The sequence below is a fragment of the Canis lupus genome, chromosome 3 (genome assembly GCF_011100685.1).
Source record: "Canis lupus familiaris isolate Mischka breed German Shepherd chromosome 3, alternate assembly UU_Cfam_GSD_1.0, whole genome shotgun sequence".
Classification (NCBI taxonomy): Eukaryota; Metazoa; Chordata; class Mammalia; order Carnivora; family Canidae; genus Canis; species Canis lupus.
This window is the reverse complement of record NC_049224.1, coordinates 49,549,463-49,576,677: the sequence shown is the minus strand read 5'-3', so window position 1 is coordinate 49,576,677 and position 27,215 is coordinate 49,549,463. Positions and strand designations below refer to the sequence as shown.

Below are 27,215 nucleotides of genomic sequence, written 5' to 3'. Positions count from 1 at the left end.
CATGTCAACATCTTTGCATGGCTGGCTCCTTTTGTCATTCAGGTCCCAGATTAAAGATTTATATTATTGTATTTTATTTTAGAGGGGGAGGGGCAGAAGGAGAGTGAGAATCTCCAGGAGACTCCTCGCTGAGTGTGGAGCCCTACACAGGGCTAGATCTCACAATCCTGAGATTGTGACCTTAGCCAAAACCAAGAGTCAGATGCTTAACCACTGAAACCCCAGGCGCCCCCACATCTCAGCTTAAATGGCACACCTTCCCTGATCATGCAACCTAAAACAGTCCTGAGTCTGGCACCATCACATCATGTTTTATTCATTTTTGTAAAGTTTTTCCTCCTGATGTGTTTTCCCGCTTATGAGTTGTCTGCCTTCTCCTCACATTAATACAAGTACCTTGAGAGCAGAGCCCCTTGTGTTTCGTTTATAGCAAAATCTCAGCATCCAGAACAGAGCTTGGAGCAAAGCAGGCACCTGAATGAAAGAATGAATTCCCAGTTCCATGCCCATCCCTCCAGCAGTCGACAAGATACCCTTCAACATGCCTGGAGAACAAGCTCAGCGCTTCTTTTCCGTATCTGGCAATTGCATCAGCTGTCACTCGCACTCAAAATTCTCAATCAACTGTCCTACTTTTCTTTCATTCCTCCCCCTATTGTTTGGTCCTGCTGCTTTTTCAAAAATACTTCTTGCATTTGACACAGCCTCTCCATGTCTACTCCCACTAAACCCTCTAGGCCCTTGTCACCTAGACAGACACTTCTCAACTTGTCTAAGTCTGTAACCCTTCAATTCTCAGCAATTCATCTGGCGAGATCAGTGCCTCCATGGAGCCTCAGAGGCCCTTAGTGGGAACACAGGGCTGACAAAACACGAAAACCCAGGCACAGCCACATTACATGCCTGGGCTCTCGAGTTCCAGGCCACTGTCCCCAATACCATTGTGTACAAGTCATTAAAAGAATTCGTTAAAATGGCCCCATGCAAACATTCAATGGTACTGCCACCTGCACAGTTTGGAAACCTTCCTACGTTTTTAATTATTGTAACTTCTTCTGGATACATCTTTATTCAAAGACTAAGTAAAATATTTGTAATCCAGCTAGTTTTTCCTTTCTTACAGATAAAAGTTCTCAGAATCCAGTGTTTTTTCTTAGTTAGGAAGAGTTTTCTCTCTTCTACTGATACTTAACCCCTGGCAGATCCCAAATATAAACTGAAAGAAAAATTTGAACATATTTTCTCTTCTTTCGCTTCTTCCTTCTTCCTCTGGGTGCAGAGAAGTGACCCCCTGTCCACTGGACACAGAATGTAACAGTTACCTCTCTTTACCAGAATAGCAGAAATGCCCATGACCTGACTCTATTCACTGAAAACAAGATACACTGTCACCCTCCTTTTAAAAAATTGATAACAAATTACCCCTAAGTATTCTTGCAGACAGGCATACTTAAAATCTGAAGTTAAAATTTTCTTCAGTTTGGCCTGCCCAATTAGAAGAACTTCCTTTATTAAGAATATTCCTTAGAACTCATTTCTAAAGAGCCTTGCTTCCCTCTAAAGAGCTTTTTTATGCTTAACATGCTTTACAGCAGTTTCTATGACTAAGTCCAAAAATACAGATTTAAATCATAATTTTGTCATGGATTAGCTGTACCACCTCATCACATCATCTTCAGAACTTGTGTCCCCACTCCACAACAGAGAGGCACGTAACGCCCACGGTCCTCATTAACTCTGGAGTTCTCAGATCCCATGATGGCAAAATCAGAAAACTTCTAACTGATCTCTCTGCCTCTACTCTCCCCTAAATTATCCTTCATGCCGCCATCAATTAATTTTTCCAAACTACGACTATATTCATTTCCTACTGCTGTTACAACCAATCATCTCAAACTCAGAGGCTTTAACTGACACTAATTTCTCATCTTACAGTTCTGGAGGTCAAATGTCTGAAACAACTTTCATTGTGCTAAAATAAAGATGTCTGTAGGTCTGGGTACCCTGAGAGGCTCTAAGGAAAAACTGTTTCCTAGCTTTTTCCAGTTTCCAGAGGCTGCACTCCTTGGCTCATGGCCCCTTCCTTCCTCAAATCTAGCAGTGTAGCATCTACAAATCTGACTCGTGATTCTCCTCTCTCACTTTTAAGAACCCTTGTGATTAGACTGGGCTACCTAGATAGTTCAAGAGAAGCTCGCATCTCAGGACCCTTAATCAAATCTGTGAAGTCCCTTTTGCCAAGTAAGAGAAATAGTCACAGGTTCTGGAGATTAAGTCATGGACATATCTGGGAATCATATGCTGCCAGACAAGGACATCAGAAGAAAACTAGACTCTATCTTTTATGTATAGACATAAAACTATATATAGCAAACCAAATCCAGCAACATAGGAGAAGGATTATATATGACAAAATAGGATTTATTCCAAGAATGCAAGGTTGGTTTAACATTCAAAACCAATCAACCTAATAAACTATACCAATGAAAAGAAAGGAAAAAGGTCAGCCTGGGTGGCTCACCGGTTTAGTGCCGACTTCTGCCCATGGTGTGATCCTGGAGACCCGGGATTAAGTCCCGTGTCAGGCTCCCTAGATGGAGCCTGCTTCTCCCTCTGCCTGTGTCTCTGCCTGCCTCTCTCTCTCTCTCTCTCTCTCTCTCTCTTTGTGGCTCTCATGAATAAATAAATAATCTTTTTAAAAAAAAATAAAAGGAAAAAAAAACCCATATGATCATCTCACAGATGAAAAAAAAAAACAAAAAACTCTGACAAAATCCAATGCTCTTTCATGATAAAAATATTCAAACTAGGAACAGAAGGGAACTTCTTCAACATGATAAATGCATCTATGAAAAACTCATAGCTAACAACATCATACCTAATCCTAATGGTGAAAGACCCAATATTCTCCCTTTAACATCAGAAACAAGGCCAGGATATCTGCTCTCATCAGTTTTACTCAACACTATGCTGGAAGTTCTACTCAGGCAATCAGGAAAGAAAAAGAAAAGGCATTCTAGATAGGAAAGCAAGAAAGCTATCTGTATTTTCGGAGGATATGATCGGTATACAGGAAAATCTAAGGGATCCATTAAAAAACTATTAACCGGGGTACCTGGGTGGCTCAGTTGGTTAAGTGTCTGCCTTCAGCTCAGGTCCTGATCCTGGAGTCCAGAGAGTCTGCTTCTCCCTCTCCGTCTGCCCCTCCCCTGGCTCCTTCTCTCTCACTCACTCTTTCTCAAATAAATAAAATCTTAAAAATAAATAAATAAGTAACTTTTAACCAATAAAACAAGTTCAGCAAGGCTGAGGTTGTAAGATCAATATATAAAAATCAACTGTGGGCAGCCCCGGTGGCACAGCGGTTTAGCGCCACCTGCAGCCCGGGGCGTGACCCTGGAGACCCTGGATCGAGTCCCATGTCAGGCTCTCTGCGTGGAGCCTGCTTCTCCCTCTGCCTTTGTCTCTGCCTCTCTCTCTCTCTCTCTCTCTCTCTCTCCCCCCATCTCTATGAATAAATAAATAAAATCTTTTTAAAAAAATCAACTGTATTTCTATACACTAACGATGAACAATCTGAAAATGAAATTAAGAAAACTGTAATTTGCAATAGCATCAAGAAGAATTAAAATAAAGTATAAGGTTTGTATACACTGAAAACTGTAAATCATTGCTAAAGAAATTAAGATGACATACTGGAAAGGAAGAGACTTAACAGTCCAGAAGTAATTCTTTATATTTATGATAAATTTTCAACAAGCGTGCCCAAGAAAATTCAATGTAGAAAGAAGTCTTCTCAACAAATGGTGCAAGGACACCCAGATGTCCATATATGAAAAATGGAACCCTCCCTTAGAGCATACAAAAAAATGTATTCCAGAACCATACACTTAAATGTAAGGGCTTAAACTATAAAATTCCTAAAAGAAAACATAGGAGGTTAAATTTTTTTGTGACCCTGAGTTAGGCAAAGTCTTTTGTAGATATGACACCAAAAGGACAAGTAGTAAGAGAAGTAACAGGTAATTTGGACATAATCAAAATTAAAAACTTTTGAGCTTCAAAGGGTACCATCAACAAAATGAAATGATAATCCTTATGGTGGGCAAAAGTTTTTGCAAGCCATCTATCTGATAAGGGACTTGAATCCAGAATATATAAAGAACACTTAAAATTCAACAAAAAAGAAAATTAAAAATAAGCAAGGAATCCAAATAGACATTTCTTCAAAGACATATAAATGGGCAAAAGGATCTAAAAAGATGCTCACAATCATTAGCCACTAGAGAAATGCAAAATAAAACCACAATAAGCAGGAGCCTGAGTAGCTCAGTTGGTTAAGCATCTGCCTTTGTTTCAGGTCAGGATCCTAGGATCCTGAGATTGAGTCCCATGTCAGGCTCCCTGCTCTACAGGGAGTCTGCTTCTCCCTCTGCCCCTCACCCCGCTTCTGCTCTCTCTCTCTCAAAGTATAAATAAAATGTTTAATAAAAAAAAAAACCCACAATGAGTTATCATTTCACACCCACCAGGATGGCAACAATCCAGAAGTCAGGTACCATCAGGTGTTGGTAAGAATTTGGAGACACAGACCCTCAACATTGGTGGTGAGAACATAAAACAGTGCAGCAACTGAGGAAACCGTGGCAATTCCTCAAAACGTTAAACAGAGAGTCATCATGTAAGCAGGCAATTGTACTCTTAAGTCCAATCACAAGAAAAATGAAAATACAAAGTCTATCAAAAACTGCTGCTCATAGCGACATTATTCGTAATATCCAAAAAGTGGAAATAGGCCAAATGGCCATCAACTAATGAACAGAGAAATAAAATGTGGCACAGCCATACCACAGAGTATTACCCATCAATAAAAAGGAACAAAGTTGCTTTAACATGTACCTTAATTAAAGATGTTCCACTATGGAAAACAAGCCAGTCACAAAAGTCCACGTGTTGTATGATTCCATTTACATGAAATTTGCGGAATAAGTAACTCCATAAAGACAGAAAGTGGGTAAGTGGTTGCCAGGGGCTAGGGAAAGGCAGGGAATGGTTGAGTAATTACTAATAGGTAAGGAGCTTCTTTTCGGGATGAGAAAATCTTCTCAAGTTAGATGACAGTTATGATTACATAACTGTGAATACACTAAAAACCACTGAATCGCAGGCTTTAAATGTGTGAGTTTTATGGTGTGTGAATTATATCTCAATAAGAGCTGTTTTTAAAAGTCCAAGGTGTTCAGTTCATGTGCAAACCCACTGTTGAACATAACACATTCTCTCCAAGTAGTCTGGAAAGAAATACATAAAATGCCTTCTAAGAATGCATATATTTTCTTTATAGGTTACATTTAACATAAAAATCATCTGTGTAGAAAAGTGATCGCATGAATGTTGTATGCTAGACAGGTATAGGACTATTACTAACATCGTATGGCTTAAAATAAAAAAGTGCATAAAACTGACAGATTTAAAATAACCCCACTGAAGGTTCCTCAGGAGCTCTCACATCTTTGCCTTCACAGCTGACCTTTGATACCCTTTATAGACTTGTCTCTCATTACTCCTCAACACAAATGCAGCTGGGCCATTTCCAGTGCCCACCCTTCCACCGTGCATCAAATACCATGCTCACAGTCACTCATCCCCTCTACTATCTGTCTTAGGTCTTGAACAAATTCTGAGGACTTTTCATCCAACCAAATGCTTCATCTCCAACATACTGTTCCATCAATGACATTTTCCTCACTCTCTCCAGACCACACCAATCCAATATCCGCTGGCCTCTGGCAGCTTTATCTATCCACACCCCTGAGGGGACCCCTCACCATTTTTCACCACCCTCATGCAGCTAATGCACTCTCTTGGTAATTAAAAAGAAAAAAAAGAATCACCTACACTTTACCTTTTCCAGCCTTGATTCATTGACTTATCCACTTCATCTGATAGTTGCCTCACTTTCGGGAGATGATTTATCATCAGCTTCCACCCGAGCCCTAACGTAAACAGCACTCTCACCAATGACAGAGTGCCACCTAGTTGCAACACAGGGTAACTCCCAATGGCAGCAGGAAGATCTCCACAGCACGTTTCTGTAAATGTGCTGACAGTGAAAAGAAGCAGCCTTGGCATAGGCATTGGCATAGGCATCGTTCTGCAGGACAGTGCAACTGTTTGATGTGCCGCTTGCCACCTGACAAGTTTACCTCACACATCTTACAGCTATTCGTTGTTCCCAGCTCAGTGTCAGCCATGCAGGAGTCATTTAGCATTTGCCAAATCAAATTCAATTTCTGAAGTACACTACTCATGTAGATGGTTAAAAATTCCTGTGATAAGCACATGAGAGCATTTCTGAATTTCCTCATAACAAATAAAAGGCAGAGATGAGTATGAAAATAAGAAATCTCATGATTTACTCACATATAATGGAGCCTGCTGTGGATTAAGTTTCATGACCCAGGACACTGAAACAGAAAAGGAAGAAATAAGTGAGAATGAAATTAAAAGCTATCACCAAAAAAATATAAAAGCTGCAAATGCTCTATGTCACGTATGGCCATATGAACACAATCAGAAGTCTGAGGTTGTTGGATGCCTGGCTTTCCTTAGAGGTTAGGGAAGGCTAGAAGGTCAGGGACTGCAAAACTTCTTATAGCCTCACTTCAATCCTTTCGACTGGGGAGAAAGACATTCTGATTGAAAAATAAACACAAAAGGCTCCACTGTCCTAGGAGAATTTTCAACAACCAACAGGGTATTAAATGCACTTACCAAAGCAAAACCAGTGTACATTCAGTTATACTTTTACATAATTGCCCAAATTCAAGAAGTGCTGCATGGTCAGGGTCTCCTCCAGCCTCACCAGGGAGTTGGGGACAGGGGTACAGTGGGCCAGAGCACACTCTTCCTGTCTGCCCACAGAGAAGGGAGGATACCCTGCAAAGAAGGGAAGATACGGCTGGCCTCCACCATATACACGCTGTTACCCCCTCCCATCCCCGCTCAAAATTAATAGCTCGGTTCCCAACTGTTATCTTCACTAAATGAATGCTCGCAAAAATCTTAGGAAGAACTTTAGAGAAGACTCGTAGGATTGTCTAATACCCTCCTGAATATCAAAAACAGCATGCTCTCAAGGTTTAACTTGGGAGATTTGACCAGGAGCTTCAAGTTAAAATACCATGGCCCAGAACTGTGGACTTCAGGATGGCAGGCCCTTTTCCAAACACCCTGAATGAGTATAAGCTGATCTTGTCCTCGTAGGAGTCAGAGAGGCAGACCCCAAAGGACTGGATTATAATTTGATCTAAGAAAGTTTCTTACTCATAGTAAGTTAAATGGATTAAATTAAGGCACACGGTAACTAACCAGTAGTATAAACAACAGTACAGAAATGTCATTCGCACATGCAAAAAATAGATAAAATCACATTCTTTGTGTTCTACCAGATTACAAAAACCTAATAGTAAATTGAAATCCAAATAGCACTAACAGCAGCTTATCAATGGCTAAATGTTTAGAATAAAGAGCAATGAATGCCTCAGCAACCATGTGTAATCTAAGTAACAGAATCCTCCCGATACTGAAATCCTCCCAGATCTGCCAGTTTGGTCAGGCTGTGGTATGTGTATGATCAAGATCAAGGCTCACCCAAAAAGCAGTTAACACACACTTAGGGGAAAAAAAAACAAAAACCAAAGCTATAATCGGGCTCCTAAACCCAGTCATCCCCCAACCACTTGCAGGCCACAGGCTTTTCAGCATGTTTTGCCAACAGCCTGGGGGTTCGGCCACATTGGCAGACCACCTCCACATCCACCCCTGTTCATTCTCTGGCCCACTCCCTGCACTGAGACACCTCCTGGCTTCTTGGCACTTTCCTTCCTGTCTTCATGGAATGATTTTGTACCCTTAGGTGCTAAAATCACCTGCAAAAATCCACAGTGAAAACCAAACTTGAGAAATGTACCAATAACTCATTTAGTAGAAAAATAAGGCAGATCTCCAGTCCATCAAATTCAAATAGAAAGCATGGATGGAAAAGAAAAAACAAAGTGCTTGAGTACTTTTCTCAATGCATTAAATATCCATTTAATTTAAAATTAAGCTCACTGTGCTCACTAGCCTTTTAATCAGCTTTCCAGATCATGTCCAGACTTGCCTGGGACAAAGGACTAAAAGAACCTATAACTTTATAAACCAATTTGCCTTAACTAACTTCTGAAGTGTTCCCCTCAAGAAGTATCCGTGGAAACTAAAACAAGAATTAACATTTCAGTAACCCATAACAAGTGGAGAAATCTAGGGAGACGCACTAGTGACTTATTGGCCCTCTGATGTTTCTTCATCTGCCAAGAAACTTATGACAACTTAGTTTGCAAAGATCACAGACATCAACCTATTTGAGCAGCTGCTGCTGCATTTGGATAAAAGGGCTGGTTGAACTCACATGGCTCTCAGGAAGGGCTGATGCATCTCAACTGTTCGGTATTATGAACTCGCCTAAACATATATCAAAGCCAGAACCCATACAAGTTGTTCTGATATGAGGATTAAAGAGGAATGACAAAGTGTCTGTCCTCCCACACTGGTCAAAGGGACAGGTCATTGTTATGCTGGCAACAGAGGCTGTTGAAAGAATAAAGCTGTCAGAAGTCATCAAGGCAATGACCCCAGAAGCAACAGATTGGTAAATTCAGATTGCTTCGGCTTCTTCAACACTGACACACAAGAGAAAAGACAGGCCTAATATTTACGAACTTTATGTTCAACATTATCTTTAATCCCTGTAAAAAGACATTTTCCCCATTTCACTGGTGAAAAAAAAAATCAAGTCTTTCAATAACTAAGTTACTTATTACCAACTTTAAGAAGTAGGAGAGCCCAGAATCAAACCCCATGTGATGTGCTTTTCAGGATCTCCTGAATGACCTCAATTCACAAACTAGCTCATTTCACCTCTAGTGCCTGTTCTACAAACATCAGAGACAGACGACTCCATTGCTGTTAATTGCTGTGCCTGTACAATGTACCAGGCATGGTACTGAGGCACTGAGGGTATAGAAGGAATAGAGACAAAATTCCCAACCTTCACAGAGCTTTATTGTAGAGAGTAACACACTTAAATATGACAGTAAAATAAATGGTTTTCAGTGATAAGTTCTATGGAGGAAAATGAAAAAGAGGAACAAAAGGTTTTAAACATGGTACTGAGGGAAGGCCTCTCTGAGGTGACATTTACCCCATGAAAATCTAAGAGATTAAGAAGTGTTTGACAGAAGTAACATGTGGAGAGGGTTCCAGACCCCCAAACTGGCTCCAGTACTCAGAACAGTTTTGACATTAAGCCACCAGAAAACTTGCTACATATAGTGCCCAACTTTACACATTTAAGTGTGCTTACTTTACTTGACAACTGTGTTTTTTGAAAGGAGCCTATTGCAAGAAGGCAGTCTTTGGGTCAGAGTAAACATACAAAAAAAAAACAAAAAACAAAAAACAAAAAACAAACAAAAATAAACAAATTTATTCTCTAAGCCCCAACTGAAAGTCCTTGCTTTGTCTACAGATTCTTCATCAAGCCTTCCGAAAAGGAAAGTTAAGGAATGCACTCTGTCCATTAATGATTTCATCAAGGAATTTTCAGAGAGAAAAACCCTACAATTTCGTTCTTACCCAGACACTAGTGAATGATGTTGACCAAGTCCACACTTCCCTGGGCTCCTTTCACATAACACAAGTACAACACATGACAGACGTGGTGGGACACTAAATGCTGCACACCATTTGAAAGACTATGAAATGGAAATATCAACATTCAAACACTTATGGGATCCCTGGGTGGCTCAGCGGTTTAGCGCCGCCTTTGGCCCAGGGTGTGATCCTGGAGTCCTGGGATCGAGTCCGTCGGGCTCCCTGCATGGAGCCTGCTTCTCCCTCTACCTGTGTCTCTGCCTCTCTCTCTCTCTCTCTCTCTCTCTCTCTCTCTGTGTGTGTGTCTTTCATGAATAAATAAATAAAATCTTTAAAAAAAATTCAAACACTGAAACGATGTGATTTCAAGTATGTTCACCAAATCTGCCACTCAGCAGGAGCCGGCTAGGATTCTGTCCAGTCATAAATCTGCAGGGTGAAGAATAAAAACAAACTCAGTAATTAAGTGTTTTCATTCTTCTCACATTTTCCATTTTATTGCAAAATGCCGAAAGAAAGCAAAAGGAATAGTTTACTGTTGTACAAAAGCAACACATTCACTTTATGTCCAAGCAGGATTTCTCCACCCCGAATGCAACAGTCTCAGTGATGTCAGAGCAGTGTTCTCTGACAATTCTCTGGCAGCTCGCAGGGTGCTGCTGGACAAGCAGACACAGGCTACAACCTCTCCCTGCACTTCAGAACAAACGCTCACCAGCCTTTCCCTCACAGGGCACCAGGCGCACAGCATCATCAGAAGGATCAGCGATCAGTGTGGGATATGCAGTGCTTACACAGGTTAACAGAGGCAAAAGTTCCGGAATCGTTTACGGGTCACACTATCTGCAAAGGATTCTGAAGAAACTCAGTTGCTCTAAAGGATCACAAGGAAACTCAGGCATAAAGTAGGAGGGGCTATTTGGTTGGTTTGGGGGGGACTAATGAAGAGTAAACAATTCTACCAACCAGAGTGCCTGAACAAATGAACGCAAAACCACCAGAAGCTACCAAAAAATGACATGCCTTCATAATGACTGGTGTCCAGGCAAGCATTTTCTTTAAAAGGCTAGATGGTAAACATTTTAGGCTTTGCCAGGTCATAGGTTTTCTGGTGCAATAAGTAAATGAATGGGTGTTGCCATGTTCCAATAAAACTCTTTACAAAAGGAGGCAGTGGACTAGATTCAGCCAGTGTTCCCCTAGAGTGCCAACTACAGATCAAAACCTAACAAAATACCTCTTAATAAGCTAAAGAAGCAGGGTGTCCCCATGCAATCACTCTGGAGGGCTCATATATTTTCAGCTAGAAAAGATTTCTCAGCACAGCGAAGTTCTAGAGTACTTATACAATATCCTCTAGACCAGCAATCAAATTACGTGGGCGGGCATCCCAAGTTCTCTAGTGATTAACTGTATGACCTTGAGCAAGTAAGTCAGTGGACTGTGTAACCTCAGTCTCTTTATGTGCAGTGAGAGCATAAGAATTCCTGCCTACAGCATGGTGTCAGTGGAAGAATTAAAAGAGAGAATCCAAGTGAAGTGCTTAGCAAAGTGCCAGACACAGATCTTTCCTGCAATTTCTGGGTCTCAATGGAGACTACCAAGGAAAATACTTGGAAAACCGTAAGTGGTCAAGATAAAAGGCATCAGGTATCCAGAGATGCATTTATCTAAAAACACATTGGTGGGTAAATCACAATTGTAAGATATAACAAAATAACCGTAGAAAAGAATCTGGAGGAACAAAATAACAAAATGTTAAACACACACATTTCTGAAAATAACAGCCAATTTTCATTCTTAAGTTATCTGTTTCTTAATCCTAACTATTCAGACATTGAACAGATACTACTTTTGTAGTCCGAAAGAAGACATTATACAGAGCACAACTATTTCAAGTCCCCTGTCATTCAGGGTGTCACAACTGAACTGGAATTAAGTAAAAAGACATTTTTCTTAAATGTGCAAACTGAAGAAATAAATCTACAATCTTTACTAATGCTCCCTAGAGCTGATAAAAGAAAAGCAATTAGAGTAACATTGTCTGTACTCATATGTATCTAAATATAAATCAAACTTATTTTCTAGCCATATCTGCATAGTATACTAAAGAAACATAACACATGCTCCACTCTTAATGAAATGTCCCTGAAGGGAGGGGGGGAACCAAAGGCCCAACATTACATCGGGAATTACAGGGAGACCTGCAAACTCCCTGAATCTGTTAGCTTCCTGACCACAGGCCATTTCCTAAGGATCAGCTGTCCAGGTCTGTTGAACTTATCACTTCAATGGACATGGTTTTGTCATTCACAACAGGGAAGCTTCCAAATCTACAAGATGTGCAAACCACCTTCACAATCAACCCCAGTCCCAAAAAAAGGAGGGCAGCTGTTTGAGACCCAGCCAAGAGTAAATAAAGGATTTGTACCTGCAGGATACTTGCACTGCAAAATGTGCTTCAAATGAATTTCCACGGCCTGGGATTCTGCTAAAACTGTGCTATGGTAAATCCCTGGAAACCCACAAAAATTTGGGGTGAGGGTTAACATGGAAATGACAATACATACTCTGGATTCTTGTAAAATAGTGTTCTGCTCTTCAAGGAAAATAACAGGATCCAAAGACTCTTTCCTTCATTCCTAAGGAGTCTGGGCTGGTGGCAATAAACATGTTATGTACTCGTTGGGGGTGGGAGCAGGGAATTCTGAACAATGGAAAAGCAGCAGGGTACAAAGAGCAAATAGGCGTTTCCTGTTGCAGATGCCAAAATCCGTACATACAAACTACTACAGGTACCAATACATTTCCTGAATAAGGGACTGAGGAAATCTTACAGGAGCCTAATTGTCTTTTTCTGTTTACAGCTGCATTAATTAATAACTGATCACTTAGCTCTAAACACTGATTCTCAAACTTTAGGGCACATGAGTATCAGAGGCCTTGTTAAAGAATATAGATTCTAGCCCACCAAATCAGGAAACTAGACCTGTGCTGTTCTTGCTTTTGAATCATGGCCCACACGTGGGGAAACAATGGTGTTGAGACCCAGAACATGTGTCTGATTCTCTTGTGGCACAAGCTAGGCTTCTGTGTCCCACTATCTCATGACATTGTACTCCTAAAAATCACCAAGAAAAAAGTGAAGCATGGTCACAACTGGAGTGAGAGGGGGAAGGGGACCCATGGCAGGAAGGTAGGAGAGGATAAGAAAGAAGAGTAGAACACAGGGCAATACTCACAGGAAAAACAAACACAGCCGATTAAAACTGAAACCCAAATAACCAAAACACTAACACCCACATTCATTCATTTACTATTTATCAGTGCCGAATTATCCAATAGGAAAAATGATCCTGAATTTAGGGCTAAAATACACACACACAAATAATCAAAGTCATTAACATGGAATAAAAAAACTCAGAACTCTTACCAAAATAATAATGAAAGAATTTAATTTAAAATCAGGCCTCTGATTTCTTATACTCAGAGTTTACTCTGAAATTCATATAGGAGAATACACCATAACTTTTCAGTACTTAGGGCCTCCTTTTTTTCTATTTATATTTTTAATATCTGCCTGGCACAAAAAGACTCAATGATGGTAGATAATCTCTGTATGTTTCTGAGCCCCCAAAATATTCCATGTACAGTGAGCTGCTGAGTGCCAGAGATAAATAATACACTACCCTACCAATTTAGTAAGGGACATACAGATGTAAATGGATCATTATGTTACAGTATTATAAGTGCAATAATAAAAATGTTACAAGGGTCAAGTAAGAAGAATAAACTAGCTAGGAAGCCCTCACACAATTTACTGGAGATCAGCTGTGAGGCAAGTTTCACCGGGTGGACACAGAAGCAGCCCAGAGCAGCCGGAGCAGTGCCTGCAAGGACAACACAGCACAGTGAGCTGCTGGGCACTGATCAGAATGAGAAGTGCAAGCAGGGGGCTGAAGAGGGAGAGGACAAAGGAGATGACTCAGGTAAATCCACACACACCTCAAAGACACTTGGCCAATGAAGGGAGAGAAGAAAACAGACAAACCACTGTGACCGCACTCTACCCTAAAGATCTTACAGCCTTATGATGGCACTGGCATCAACCAAATTTACGTCTTTGATTTTTTTTTTTCCTTTTCTGACCATTCTTTTTCTTACCCCCCCCCCCCCTTTTTTTTTTAAGTTCAGCTAAATTTTCTATCCTTTCACAACTGCAGGTTCAAAGATTCACAAAAAGTTGCACTGGAAGAAGTCTATAATCATGTAGCCTACACTCAAACCCGGCAAGTACATGTGGGTCACAAGTAATAAGGCCAGCCTTCCCCCATGGCTTCCCTGAGATGCAGCAAGCGATGGCTGACTTCCCCCCAGTCAAGTTCTGCAGGCCCTGGAGTCTGTGTCCCAAACCCCAGCCAAACCCTTTTGGCCACAGGACTTTACAATTAGAAGGGGGGTCTCAGAAGCAGCCCACACCACCTTCCTCCCCAAGTGGGAATCACTGCCAGCCGGCCTGCCTCAGCTTGTAGACCAGAGTGCTAGGGCCTTATCACCTTGAGAAAATCTCTCCATGCTCCACTTGCTCCTCTGACTCAACCTTCCTGAAATACTATTCTCATTCTGTAGCTCACACTCTGCCTGCCTACACAGTAGCAAGCAGTCCTTCAGAAAGGTTCTTCTGAGGTACCAACCTCTGTTCTTCACAGAGTGCTAGGAGAGGGTACTAAAATCTGCCCTGACTCAAGAAAAGGAAAGAAAAGCTTAAAAATAAAACGTGATCACAGTTTGGAAACATATTTAAGCCATCTTAGTCGCTGTAGAGCTTCCAATCTCCAGGGCTAAAGGTAGAGTCCTGCAACCCAAGGTTCCTAAGCTCAGAGGCTGCAACCACAGACACATTAGGGGCAGCTTGAGGCCATCAGCTGCCAGCGGAAAGAGTAAGCTCACTACATTTCCTCTGTATATATATAAAAAAAAGAATCATCATCATCTGGGTCATGATCCCGGAGTCCTGGGATTAAGTCCCGCATCAGGCTCCCTACAGGCAGCCTGCTTTTTTCCCTCTGCCTGTTTCTGCCTTTCTATGGGTCTCTCATGAATAAATAAATAAAATCTTAAAAAAAAAAAAAATCCCCTCTCCTCCCTCTGCTCGTCCCCATCCACCGTGCTCTCTCTAAAATATATATATATATATATATTTTACACTAATTCTCTATAAATCATTCTGATGAATAAATGAAGATATTAAAGGAACAGATGACTACTAGGTTGGAGACTATCTGCTGGCATTTAAGAATTAACAACCTCTTGTGGAAGAATGTAAGAATAAAAACAAAAATGCCAATATAATTCAGAGAAGGAGGCAGACAGACTTGGATTTGGTTGTAACTTTGGCACTTCAGACTCTATTATTGTGGACAAGTTACTTCATTGCCAAACTTTATTTTCATCTGTAAAATGGATAAAAGTAAGAATAAAAGATGTGTGTAAAGTGTTTAACACGGTAGTAAGCAACAAGAAAACACTCGGTGAGTTGCTGTCCCTACTGCCTCATATGAATGACAGGATTAGCTGTGTGCACTGACCTCACATCACATCCAACTCCCACGTCCTGTGGACCACCGCCACCCAGCACTGATCCCGAATTCTAAACAAAGGGAGTCCAGGAGAGAACTGTAGACCCCAGATGAGGTGGCTCTACTGAATACGCCCTTTATTGTTGGTGAACTCCCAGAAGCCCTCCAGGCTCCCCTACCACTCCGACTGGTGCCGCCCAACTGTGCTCAGTGGCTTGTCTATGCAGCCTTGCTAGTACTCCTAACCCACACCCTCCAATGTGCCCTGCACACACTGCTGGAATGCACTGTGCTAGGTCCAGTCCTTACACTTTGCTCACGATAATGCCCTCCATCCTCGATGATTCTGATAGCAGGATTATTGTTGGTAATCTAACCCAAGCAGCCAGCAATAAGTCACTTTTTTTTCTTTCATTTTCTTCTCCTTCATTTCCATGCTTGCCTTTTCTTCTCAACTTGTTAATTCCAGGCTGTCACACTGTACACGTCTTCTACAGCCCTCCTGCCCCACCACTACCACTCCTGCCACAGCATCTGGAGCAGTGCTTGCACACACAATAAATACTAAAATACTTGATATGAACATCAGAGACAGAAATTAATCAGCAGCTTTCTGCACTATTTGATAGCAAAGGATCCATAGCTCTAGCTTTAAGAATAAAAACCATTCTATCAAAGCCAAAAATAAGTCAGTCTAGTCCCAGAAGGTTCACCTAGTAGCTCATAAAAGGTAGTATATGGATCCTGCCAAGTGATAAGAAAACCAGCCTGGATCAATTTGCTTAATCATCCAGAGAGGTAAAAGGGACCAAAGGGACCAGAGTGGAGGAATTCAGCATCATCTAACTGGAAAACCTCAAAGCAGAAGAGAGGGCAAAGAGCTGCTCAACACTACACCAAGGCTCTCATGTGATGGTTGGTACCTCTGGGAAGAACACACGCACATGTTATTTCAATTCTCTTTTGGTATTTAACACAGGCTTGTGGTTTCCTGGAAAAAAAAAAAAAAGGTTTCTGCTGCTTTGCAGAGATCTATATAGAGAAGAAAACTCCAAATGGCTATTACAGGTGAGAAGTTTGCCTCCAGCTGTATCCTGTTATCCAAAGGAAACGGAACTGTAAGCTGCCAGGAGGTCCAGGCACAGGAGAGCAAGACCATCAATTCAGTAAGTGCTGACATTCTTATCCCTATGGTAATAAGAATAAACTTTGAATTTAGAAAAATTCATGCACAGCTGGGCTCTATGTAAATTAACTTCAGGGGGGGTTAAAATAGATATCCGGTAAAGGGTCTGCCAAATTCATTCAAGCCCTTCTACTTCCTTCATCCTTCCCAACCTCTGTCCATCTAAAAAGCAAGCAACCCAATGGGTTAAAGTGATGATAAACCATTTGGAAAGACTGAATATAGGCAAGTAGGTTTCACACAAATGCAGACCTGATCAAGCTATATGACCTAAACTGGGCAAAGCCCAGGCCCTGGAGTGGATACTCCATTAGGAAGTTATTTCACAGTGACACACAGCCCGCCTTCTTGGACACATTACATGATAAAAGTACTACCACATTATTCCCACAAGTGGCAGGTGGAAGAGGCACTAGAAACATGCTAGGAAAGTCCATGTTAGCTTTTACTTTTAAAGTTGCTAAAATGGTTCTCCTATCTCAAGGATAAATACTTTAATGCTGTAGTTCCTTTTTTTTTTTTTAAGATTTTATTTATTTGAGAGAAAGTGAGAAGGAGCAGAGGGAGGGGGCAGGGGGAAAGGGAGAAGCAGACTCCTCACTGAGCAGGGAACCCAATTCGATTCGGGGCTCCATCCCAGGACCTGGGGATCATGACCTGAGCCGAAGGCAGATACTTAACCCACCCTGCTGCCTAGGCACCCCTGCTGTAGTTCTTCAATATTGAATCTTTAACATCTTGAGAATAATGACATTGTAAAACACAAGAAGAGGGACGTTTTTGTTTTGTCTTTAAAACAAACAAACAAACCATCTCAATGGGATGCCTGGGTGGCTCAGAGGTTGTCTGCCTTCTGCTCAGGGCATGATCCTGGAGTCCCAGAATCAGGTCCCACATCAGGCTCCCTGCATGGAGTCTATTTCTCCCTCTCTCTGTGTCTCTCTCATGAATAAATAAATAAAATCTTTTTTAAAAAATCTCAAAATCAGAGGAAAAGTTTTGAACAAAGACTTCAAATAAAAGAAAAACATGTATTTAATAATTAAGTGAAAGACTACAGTCACAGAAACTCCAATGTTTTCAGCAACCCTCAGGTTTTTAAAAAATATCATTTTATTAACTTCTTAAATGAAAAATTTTATTTTTAAAGGAGAATTTCTATTCATAAAACATCGCCGGCCTGAATTATTCCCTGAGGAGTCATTCTTGTTTTCATAACATACAGTGAGCAGAGAGTATTTTTAAAAGTCACTGATAGGAGGGGTGCCTGGATGGCTCAGTCTGTTGAGCATCGACTCTTTATGTCAGGTCGGGACATGACCTCAGAGTTGAGAGATCTACCTCAGGGGTTGAGAGATCCAGCCCAGCACTGGGCTCCATGCTCAATGTAGCATCTGCTTATCTCTCCCCCTCTGTTCTTCCCCCTACTAGTGCTGGCACTTGAAGAAAGGAAAGCGGAAAGGGAAAAGGGACAAGGAAAAAGAAAATGATCACTGGTAGGCTGGTTTAATGGGAAGAACATATAACTCTTGATCTCCCAGTAGTTGAGTTCAAGCCCCATGTTTGGCGTAGAACATACTTTTAAAAAATTAAATAAATAAAAATCACTGATAAATCTTTTAGGTGGAATGAACTAGGATCAGCCAACTAAAAGCACAAAAAGATCATCACCCCACTTCTAGCAATCTAGATGCCATAAAGAACTAACTATAACATGTTACAGAACCTGTGGTAATTTGATTAGAAGTTCTAGCCAAGAATTTTGCTATCTAAAGACAAAAATGTATCAGTGTCCTAAAATAACAAACAGAACTCTTTCTCAACCACTAGAGAGGAATGGCATCTGTCAGTAATCTCTCCTACTTGTAACATATAGAGTGAAACTGAGTCTGTCCTCACAAGCACAGAAGTATCCATGCACCTTGAAAATGTGACTTATACACAGTCATGGCTATTTGATTATCAATAAAGTTCGTTCACTTTAATTTAGACCTAGTGCTTCACAAAACAAACAGAACAAGTGTTTGACAGTACTAAAATAAAGAATTGGTTTTAGATTAGATCTCAACGGAGTTAAATTATCAACTACTAGGTTAACAAAAAAAAAGTCCTGCAAATTCTAATTCAATTCAATTGATTCATTGAAAACGGCTTAAAAGAATGATATAAGAAGGCAACTTTTCATCAAATTATTATAAGGTTATTATTGCTAGGTTAAATATGGATGACATTACAGTTGTTTTGCATTTAGACATAACAATTTAAGAGGAACTTTAGAGATTATCCCTTGAATTTCAAATTTTCTGAATTCCTTTTAACAGGAACTCTTATAGGGCCACATATGTTAACAACTCATTATATAATGCAGGAATGGGAAATTAATTTCCCTGCTTGAACTAATTTCAAAAATAAGGTTGCCATAAAAACTGCAGACCTTTTTGCCTTAAAATATTTATTTCCTAGCTGTGTGTGAGGAGGTAAAAGGCACATGATAGAAATACATACTGATGAATTGTTTTTTCTAGTAAACAATATGTTACTATGCACAAGACTGCAAATATTTAATAGCTGAGGATTATACACAAAAATCTAGATAAAGTCAAGCATCTACTACATAGTGTTCTTTCCTTTAGAATTACAATACTTCAACCTTTAAAAATATATATACATATAGGTGTTTCATAAAATTAATGTTATCACAGAGACCCAAGTGCTAATAAGCTGGCCATAATGAACACTTCAATTGGCTATTCTTTCTGAAAATCCTTCCAATCAAAAAGGAATTAAGGGAAAAAAGACTAAAATTTCTTGGCATACAGTCCTAAAAGTAAAACTGCTTTTGGTAAACAGGAGTGAGAGTGAGAAGGAGGAGCAGGTACCTGTACCTGAGTCTTCTAAGAGCCCAGGCCATTGAGAAAGTGACTTGATGTGCAAGATAAGGAAGAGGAGGTGTAAAACATGCAGACAAAAGGTATTTGAAATGCCACAAAGGGAAATTCAATTTAACAAATATTTGAGTGTGTACTCTAGACCCACACCATGGACAGAACAATATACTATAAATAGCCCAAGTAAACTCTCTGGGGGGCCCTGAGATCCTGGCTGATTCTCCACATAAATTAAATAGGCCCCACCAATGCCCCCCCACCCCCACCCCAAATACACTACAACAAATAACTGGCTCGTGCTAGATTGGTCATGGTTAGCAGACGGCCAGAATTCAGACTGATCTGGGAAACCAACATACGGTTTCTCCCAAGACCTGAGATGGACAAATGGAAGAATCAACCCCTTCCACATCCCATGCCACCTGACAGATGGATGAGCAACTGTGTTTCCAGTAAGAGGGCCAGGAGGGCAGGGGTGGCTGAAGTTCTAAGCCCCTGCTGGCTGTGAGGCCTTTCTCTCCTGTAGGAGACAGAGTCAATCATCATCTGCCTCTGAATTCTGCTGTAAACCTGATAAATTTGGGCAGCGACTGTAGTGTGGTGGTGTCAGAGAAAATGTTCTACAAACTTGGTCCTTCACAGACACGAACCTCACCAACAGGAACACGTGACCTGGACCAACAAACAAGTCAAGAACAATACTGCAAGAACAGAGACGACCAGTTAACAAGACCCTCACCCCTTACTTGGCAGCTGTGGCACAATCCTTCAGGAACAGTCTATTCAAGTTAGCCACCAGCGCAGAAGCTCCAAGTTAAAGCTTCAGTGATACCAATGCTCCTTCTAGTGACCTGAGTAAGATGAAACAGCCACTCTGGATTATCAAGCACGGGCTCAGTCACCACTGTCCTTGTGGCTGGCTCTCCATCAGCAGGAAGCAGCAATGGTGAAAACCACAGCCGGGGGCCTCAGCCTCTACCCCATGAGGTAGAAACTCACAAGTCAAAAACTTTTTTTTTTTTTTTTCAGTTTTAAAAATATATTCTTGATTCCTCTTCCTTTCCCTCTGTTCCTCTCCCCAAATGCTGGTATAACCAAACTAAAGATCACATTCTAAAATAATCTCCAGAAGCATTTACACAGAAGTGTACTGCCCTGGTACCCACCAGAGGCAAAAGCTTAGCAAAGATGAAGGCTTCGGACTGACTACCAGCTCCACCACACCTGTTCATCACCCTGTGCTCCTCCCTCGCCAGCTGAACACATGACATTTCCATGGGGACCCAGTCATTTTCTAGCTCATGTTTGTACAGAAATAGGAACACCAGAAATGTTCAGAGAACAGAGTAAAAGGATTATCAAGTAGCTCCAATTATACCAACTGATCTCACCCTCTTGCTACAAGCTGAGTCCTAGCATCTGAAATCCATTTCTGAAACTCCATCAAGAGCATTTAAAAATATATATATATTCTTCCTTCCCTCATTTTCTCAAGCATACACTAGAAATACACTGGATGATAAACACAGGTATTCACTGGTTTTCAGAATCCATGCTCATCCAAAACCACACAACGTACATCTATTTCATTGTCAGATAAGTTAGAGCCCCCTGTTTTGCTCCTCAGGAGATGTTCTTATTTGTTCATCCACAAAGTAAGCACCTGAATTCTACAATCTTGACATCTTACAGTTTATCAATCATGAAGACACGTAACTATCATCATCACTTTCTTCAATGGCACTTGTAAGAGTTTACTTATTCTGTTCAGGCATCTTGCTAATCTTCACATTAATCTGTTTTACAAATGAAAAGATTCATGGTTAAAGTTAACCAACCTGTATAAGATTTGCACACCTAGTATATGGTGGGAGTCCGAATTTGAACCCAGATCTGACTCCAGCATGCTCTTAACTTCTAGATTACTGCACTGCTGCCTTTTCTAATTTGTAGCAACCTCCATTTCTTATTTAGTGAATGGAAGGGCTTGGACTGGGCGATCGTGAAAGCTCCTCCCATCCATAACATGTCATAATTCCACGTACAGAAACACTGGTTGCCCTAGGTACATAAACAAACAAGGCAAGGTGATTTTGTGAGCTAGGGACTAAATACAAATGACAAAGGGAAGGGATGAGAAGTTCTTTTCATTCATTTTCATGGAAAATTCTTGGCAGGGGAGACAGTATTTCACTAACTGAAGGACAAAGGGAGAGGAAGAAGGTGAAGACCTATCTTGTATAAAGCTTCTCTGTTGACTAATTCATCGGTTTCATCTCCCCCAAAATTTACTCTTGTAGACTACTTTACAGATGTGCCCTAGTCTGTTTCCCCAAAGTAAGAGGCAATAGCCTGCAGAAAAAGTTGTGCAGTTACCCAACAAATAAAGCCACTCAACAGACCAACATGTTCCTACTCACATCCAAATGGAAATGTTTACAAGCCTGAGAATCAGCTGGGAATGAACTCCCTTCTACACAAACACAGGCTAACATCCGCCAGCTGAAATCTGCTGCTCAAAAAATTTAGTTGCTCTTACATAACCAACAACTTCTCAGAATGTTTTTCCCCAAAATTCTACAAAAAAATCTGATGAAGAAAATAACCAAGCTTCATACCCAACGCCCAAGCTTAAAGAGAGCCAACAGGGAGTCTTTCACATTCAAAACTGCAGTGAAAGTGAATGGCAATGTCTCTGTCAGTACTAAATTAAATTTCACAAACTGCAAGTATACTAATAAAGGAATATACCGTCTTACTGCTTCATGGCACATGATGAAAAATACACAGGCTTTTCATACAGGTTATTAGCATTCTTGAAGCCTGCTATAAAGCTGAACAGAAAATTTAAAAAAACAAAGCAGTTACAAAGCAAGAGGGACAGACCAGAAAGACATGTCACGGCCTCCCATTACAGACCCTGATTGCTGTCCCAGGTCAGAGCAAAGAACAAATAAAGAATGCAGCCACCCACAGAATACCTCCCCACCCCGAACCAGAGGGAAAAGAATACCACAGAGCTGGGGAATTTAAAAACTCAGTTATGGAATCTCCAAGGAGACACTCCTGCTCAGTTGATCCTCAGTCTCAGGCCTCCGGGTCTAACAAATACAACCATAAACCCCACTAAGGGTCAGTATTAGCTGTACTTACCAATGCCAAGGCAAGCTCTGCCTTTCAAGGGCTCTCATCAGAACAGAACTGGAAGCAAGGAAAACATTTTTAAAATCTTGCCAATCAAATCAACCTATTCCTTTCACTTTCAAAAATCTGAACTCTTAAGTTAGGTTTCCTGGTTAGACGAAATACACTAAGGGAAGGTAAGCAGAAATGACAAAGATTTGGAGAATATTGTTTCATATGCTCTGTAAGTCCTATACTGCCCTCCTGAATGGGATGGAGGGGCAGGAGGAAAGCCCAAATGGATTCACAAACACCAAGGGGGAAAAGAAGGAAAACATGGACATCAAATCCAATAGAATGGCTAAGTAATGATGTGAAGACTAAAACAGAGCTCCACTATTTAAAAAGTCAATGAAAAAGTAAAGGCAGACTATGCTCTATTATGTTATTCCCCTTACAGATAAACAATTATAACTGAATAAAATATAAAAAGCTACCATTTGAAGGCACTGGAAAGAGACTGAAGCAGACAGGTGAAAGAAGGAGAAAGTACTGGGTAAGATTCACTTGCAAACTGCTTTTTGACTAAGGCCCAGATCATACAATACAACAGAGAGAAGCTACGGTCTTAAAATCTGTATCTAAGCTCTTCCCAAATCCTTGGTAGACACCTAAATTGTACATATACTGGGGAAAGTCCAAATTTCCAGCAAAAAGCAAATCTGTTAGACTGAAAGAACTGAGCAGAATCAAACTAAAGTAGGAGTTTGGGGCCAATCCAATTAACAAAAGTTAATTTTGTTAAGTTAAGCCAGAACAAAAGTTAGTATTTTCAAAAGATAAAAACCATGGTGGTCTCTAAAACATATCATCCACAATGTACACCATTTAATAAAAAGTTACTAGATATGTGGAATCAGTTTTAACATCTTACTAGATCCCTTGATAAGCGAATTAGATAAAAATCTTCAGCATATGTTCATTTTACGTTTGTGTAAGAGTAATCAATTTACCTTTGAGAAGCCACAGACAATACTACAAAGCATATATAAGGAACTTATGCCCAGAATTCACAAGAAACTTTTCCAACTCAATAATAAGAGAACAGCCTAACTAAAAACAGATAATATATCTGTACAAATACTTCACTAAACAAGATAATATGCATGGCTAGTAGGCACATGAGATGATGCTCAACATCATTAGTCATTAAGAGAAATAAATTAAAACTATGATGAGATGCACATCTACCAGAATCACCCTACATCTATTAAAGACCTTGAATTCTTAGTTAAGTTTTACCACAAAGAAAACTCCAGGCCCAGATAGCATCAAGATAACATGTTCCAAACATTTAAAGAAAAAATGATGCCAGTATCAAGAAGTGGGGCTCTAGGGGGTGGTAAGGGCATGTCCCACCTTATTTTATGCAGCCAACATCACTCTGACATTAAATCTAGACAGAGACATTAAAAGAAAAGCAAAAGCCCTCATGAACACAGACACAAAAATCCTTAAGAAAAGTCATCAATTCAAACCCAGAAATATAAAAAAGGACCATACACAATCACCAAATTGGTTTTTTATCCTAGGAAAACAATATTGGTTTAATTTTTGCAAATTAAAGGACTTTACCACTATCAAAATAAGAAAGAAAAAGTACACAAATATCTCATTAGATGCAGAAAAAAAGTTTGACAAAACTCAACACTGATCCTTTATAAAACCTCTCAGCAGACTAGGAACAGAAAGGATACTTCCTCAAACTGCTAAAGGCAGTTTACAAAAAAACCTACAGCTAAAATTATACAGAAAGATGAAGGTATAAATGCTTAAGTCTCAGACAAGCAACAAGAATATCAACTCTCACCAGGAAGAAAGCAAAGCAAAGCAAAGAACTAAAAATAAGTGATATTTATTTATTTATTTATTTATTTATTTATTTATTTATTTATTTTTAAGATTTTATTTATTTATTCATGAGAGACACAGAGAGAAGGCAGAGACACAGGCAGAAGGAGAAGCAAGCTCCATGCAGGAAGCCCGATGTGGGACTTGATCCTGGGACTCCAAGATCACACCCTGGGCCAAAGGCAGGTGCTAAAACCGCTGAGCCACCCAGGGATCCCCAACAAGTGATTTTTTAGCAAAATGGCAGGCTACAAGTTCAATAAACAAGAATCCATTATATTTCTAAATATTAAAACAACTGGAAGTTGATATTTCAAGCATTTAGCACCAAACCCATGAAATGTTTTAAAAAGTTAATATTATATGTAACAATAAATTTAACAAAATATTACAACTGTAAATATGCTTTAGAAAAAAACTACAGAAGGGATCCCTGGGTGGTTCAGTGGTTTGGAGCCTGCCTTTGGCCCAGAGCATGATCCTGGAGTCCCAGGATCAAGTCCCACATCGGGCTCCTTGCATGGAGCCTGCTTCTCCCTCTGCCCGTGTCTCGGCCTCTCGCTTGCTCTCTGTCTCTCATGAATAAATAAATAAAAATCTTAAAAAAAGAAAAAAGAAACTACAGAAGACATTTAAAGTTGGAGATATGCCCAATTAATGGATTAGCTCCATACAATTACATGTCAACTCTCTCCAAATTGAGCTACAAATTTAATGCATGTTCAATAAAAACTGCAGTACAGGGGATCCCTGGGTGGCTCAGCAGTTTAGCACCTGTCTTTGGCCCAGGGCGCTATCCTGGAGTCCCAGGATCGAGTCCCATGTCGGGCTCCTGGCATGGAGCCTGCTTCTCCTTCCTCCTGTGTCTCTGCCTCTCTTTCTCTATGTCTATCATAAATAAATAAATAAATCTTAAAAAAAAAAAAAAACTGCAGTACATTTTCTTATGGAACTCAACTCACCTGATTTGATAATGCACACAAAAGTGCAAATGACCTAGACAAAGTTGGAAGACTTACACTACCTGACTTTACAATGAACTATAAAGTTATGGCACCCAAGACCCTGAGTATTGGTGTAAGGACAGACAAGAGGACAAAACATAAAACCAAAAGAAAAAGTGGATACACTGGACTTCAACAAAATAAGGAACTTCAAGCTCTTCACAACACTATTAAAATGAAAAGGAAAAACTGGAAAAAAATTATTTGCAAAACATATCTGATAAAGTACATATATTCTGAATGTGTGAAGAACTCTTACAACTCAATAATATGATGGAGAGCTCCAAAAAATGTCAAAAAACATTTAATAGACCTTTCCCCAAAGAAGACTGATAGATAGATGCTCAATACTAGTAGTCATCAAGGAAATGAAAATTAATACCTCTATGAGATAAGCACTATATACCCCCCAACTGGGCTTAAATTTACAAGATTGAAAATACCAAGATTTGATAAGTAAAGAGTGACTGGAACCCTCTCATATATTGCTAGTGGGAAGGGAAGAATGTAGAGGCGCAATGAAAAACATTTTCATTAACACTACTCTTGGATATTTATTTACTCAGGAGAAATGAAAATACATGCCTATATGATTATATGCAAATATTTCTAGAAGCTTTACTCACAAATAGGTAAAAGCTGGAAACCATTCAAATGTCTGTCCAACCAGTGAGAAGAATAAATAAAGTGGTATATCCATACAATAGAATACTTCTCAGCCAAAAAAGGGGGGGCAGGGACTACTGATACATATAACGATTGCAACAGATTTCAAAAGCTGTTATGGAAATGCCAGATATAGAAAACTATACACTTGATCTCACTCTTACAAAATCCTAGCAAAGGTAAAACTGTAGTGACAAAGCAGATCAGTATTGCCTGGGTTCTGAAGTGGGGAGGTAAAGGCACTGACTGCAAGGAGCAAGAAAGAAACTTTCTGGAATGACAGAAAGGTTCTATCCCTTGATTGTGGTGGTGGTTATTATGACTGCATGCAGCTGACAGAACTGATTGAACTGTACACTTTGAGTAGATGAATTCTACTATATATAAATTGTACTCTAATAAAGCAAATTTCAAAACAATTTTTTTCACTTCTTCTAACAACTCCATAGTCCTTGATAAAGCTGTAATGTTCTACATCATCGTGTTGAGCATTAATTATCTCAGTTCCACAGCTGGGACAGAATAACCAAGTCTCAACTTCTTGCACAGTGCGTGTGGTAGCAGGTTAGCCACAAGGGGCCAGCGAAAAGTCACAAGGAAGCATGGGAAGTGCATAAAACTAGGTAACTAAGACACTGCCATATTTTTGCTAAGTAGCACTGAAAAGTATATAGATAACAAAGATAAGAAAGAATACTGTTACAATGACACATATCCAACAGCAGCTACTTGATGCTATGGCTCACAGGGAAGGGCAGAATTGAACGTTCCTGGAAGCCATATCTCTGTTTGTCCCCATATCTCCACAGAGACAGAAAATCTTTGAATTCTCTTCACTGTCAATGCTTAAAGCTCTGGTCCTTTGTCTAACTGCAAGCCTGCTGGATGCATATGGCTACTCAGAACAAAACACAGTGATTAGGGCATACCAATTTTATTAGAGTTATAGAATCGAAGGAGGGACAAGAGAAGCTATTCTGAAAAGGGAAAAGCCTTTAAAGAAATAAACAAGAATCTATAAGCTGGAAAAATTCCAAAAAAATCTGTACATGTCACTGTATCTCTTTGGGTTTCAAGTTATCCTATAAAACAAACTCTATAATCCCTATACTGATATTTTAGGATTCTCTCTTCAGGGATCCAAAGTGTCCTGGCCAAAGTT

At 40.1% G+C, this 27,215-nt stretch overlaps 1 protein-coding gene across 9 annotated transcripts in view; it reads right to left on the bottom strand.

Moving 5' to 3' along the window:
* The window catches only part of AKAP13 (A-kinase anchoring protein 13), a 321,024-nt gene that overhangs the window by 229,781 nt on the left and 64,028 nt on the right, over window positions 1–27,215 (bottom strand). For all 9 annotated transcript variants that reach the window (XR_005357033.1, XM_038532759.1, XM_038532760.1 and 6 more), the window contains exon 2: window positions 6,424–6,467. Coding sequence is in view for 8 of the 9 variants with exons in the window: in XM_038532759.1 (XP_038388687.1) it covers window positions 6,424–6,456 (33 nt within the window). In the remaining variant the exon portion in view is untranslated. The remainder of the gene's footprint in view (window positions 1–6,423; window positions 6,468–27,215) is intronic.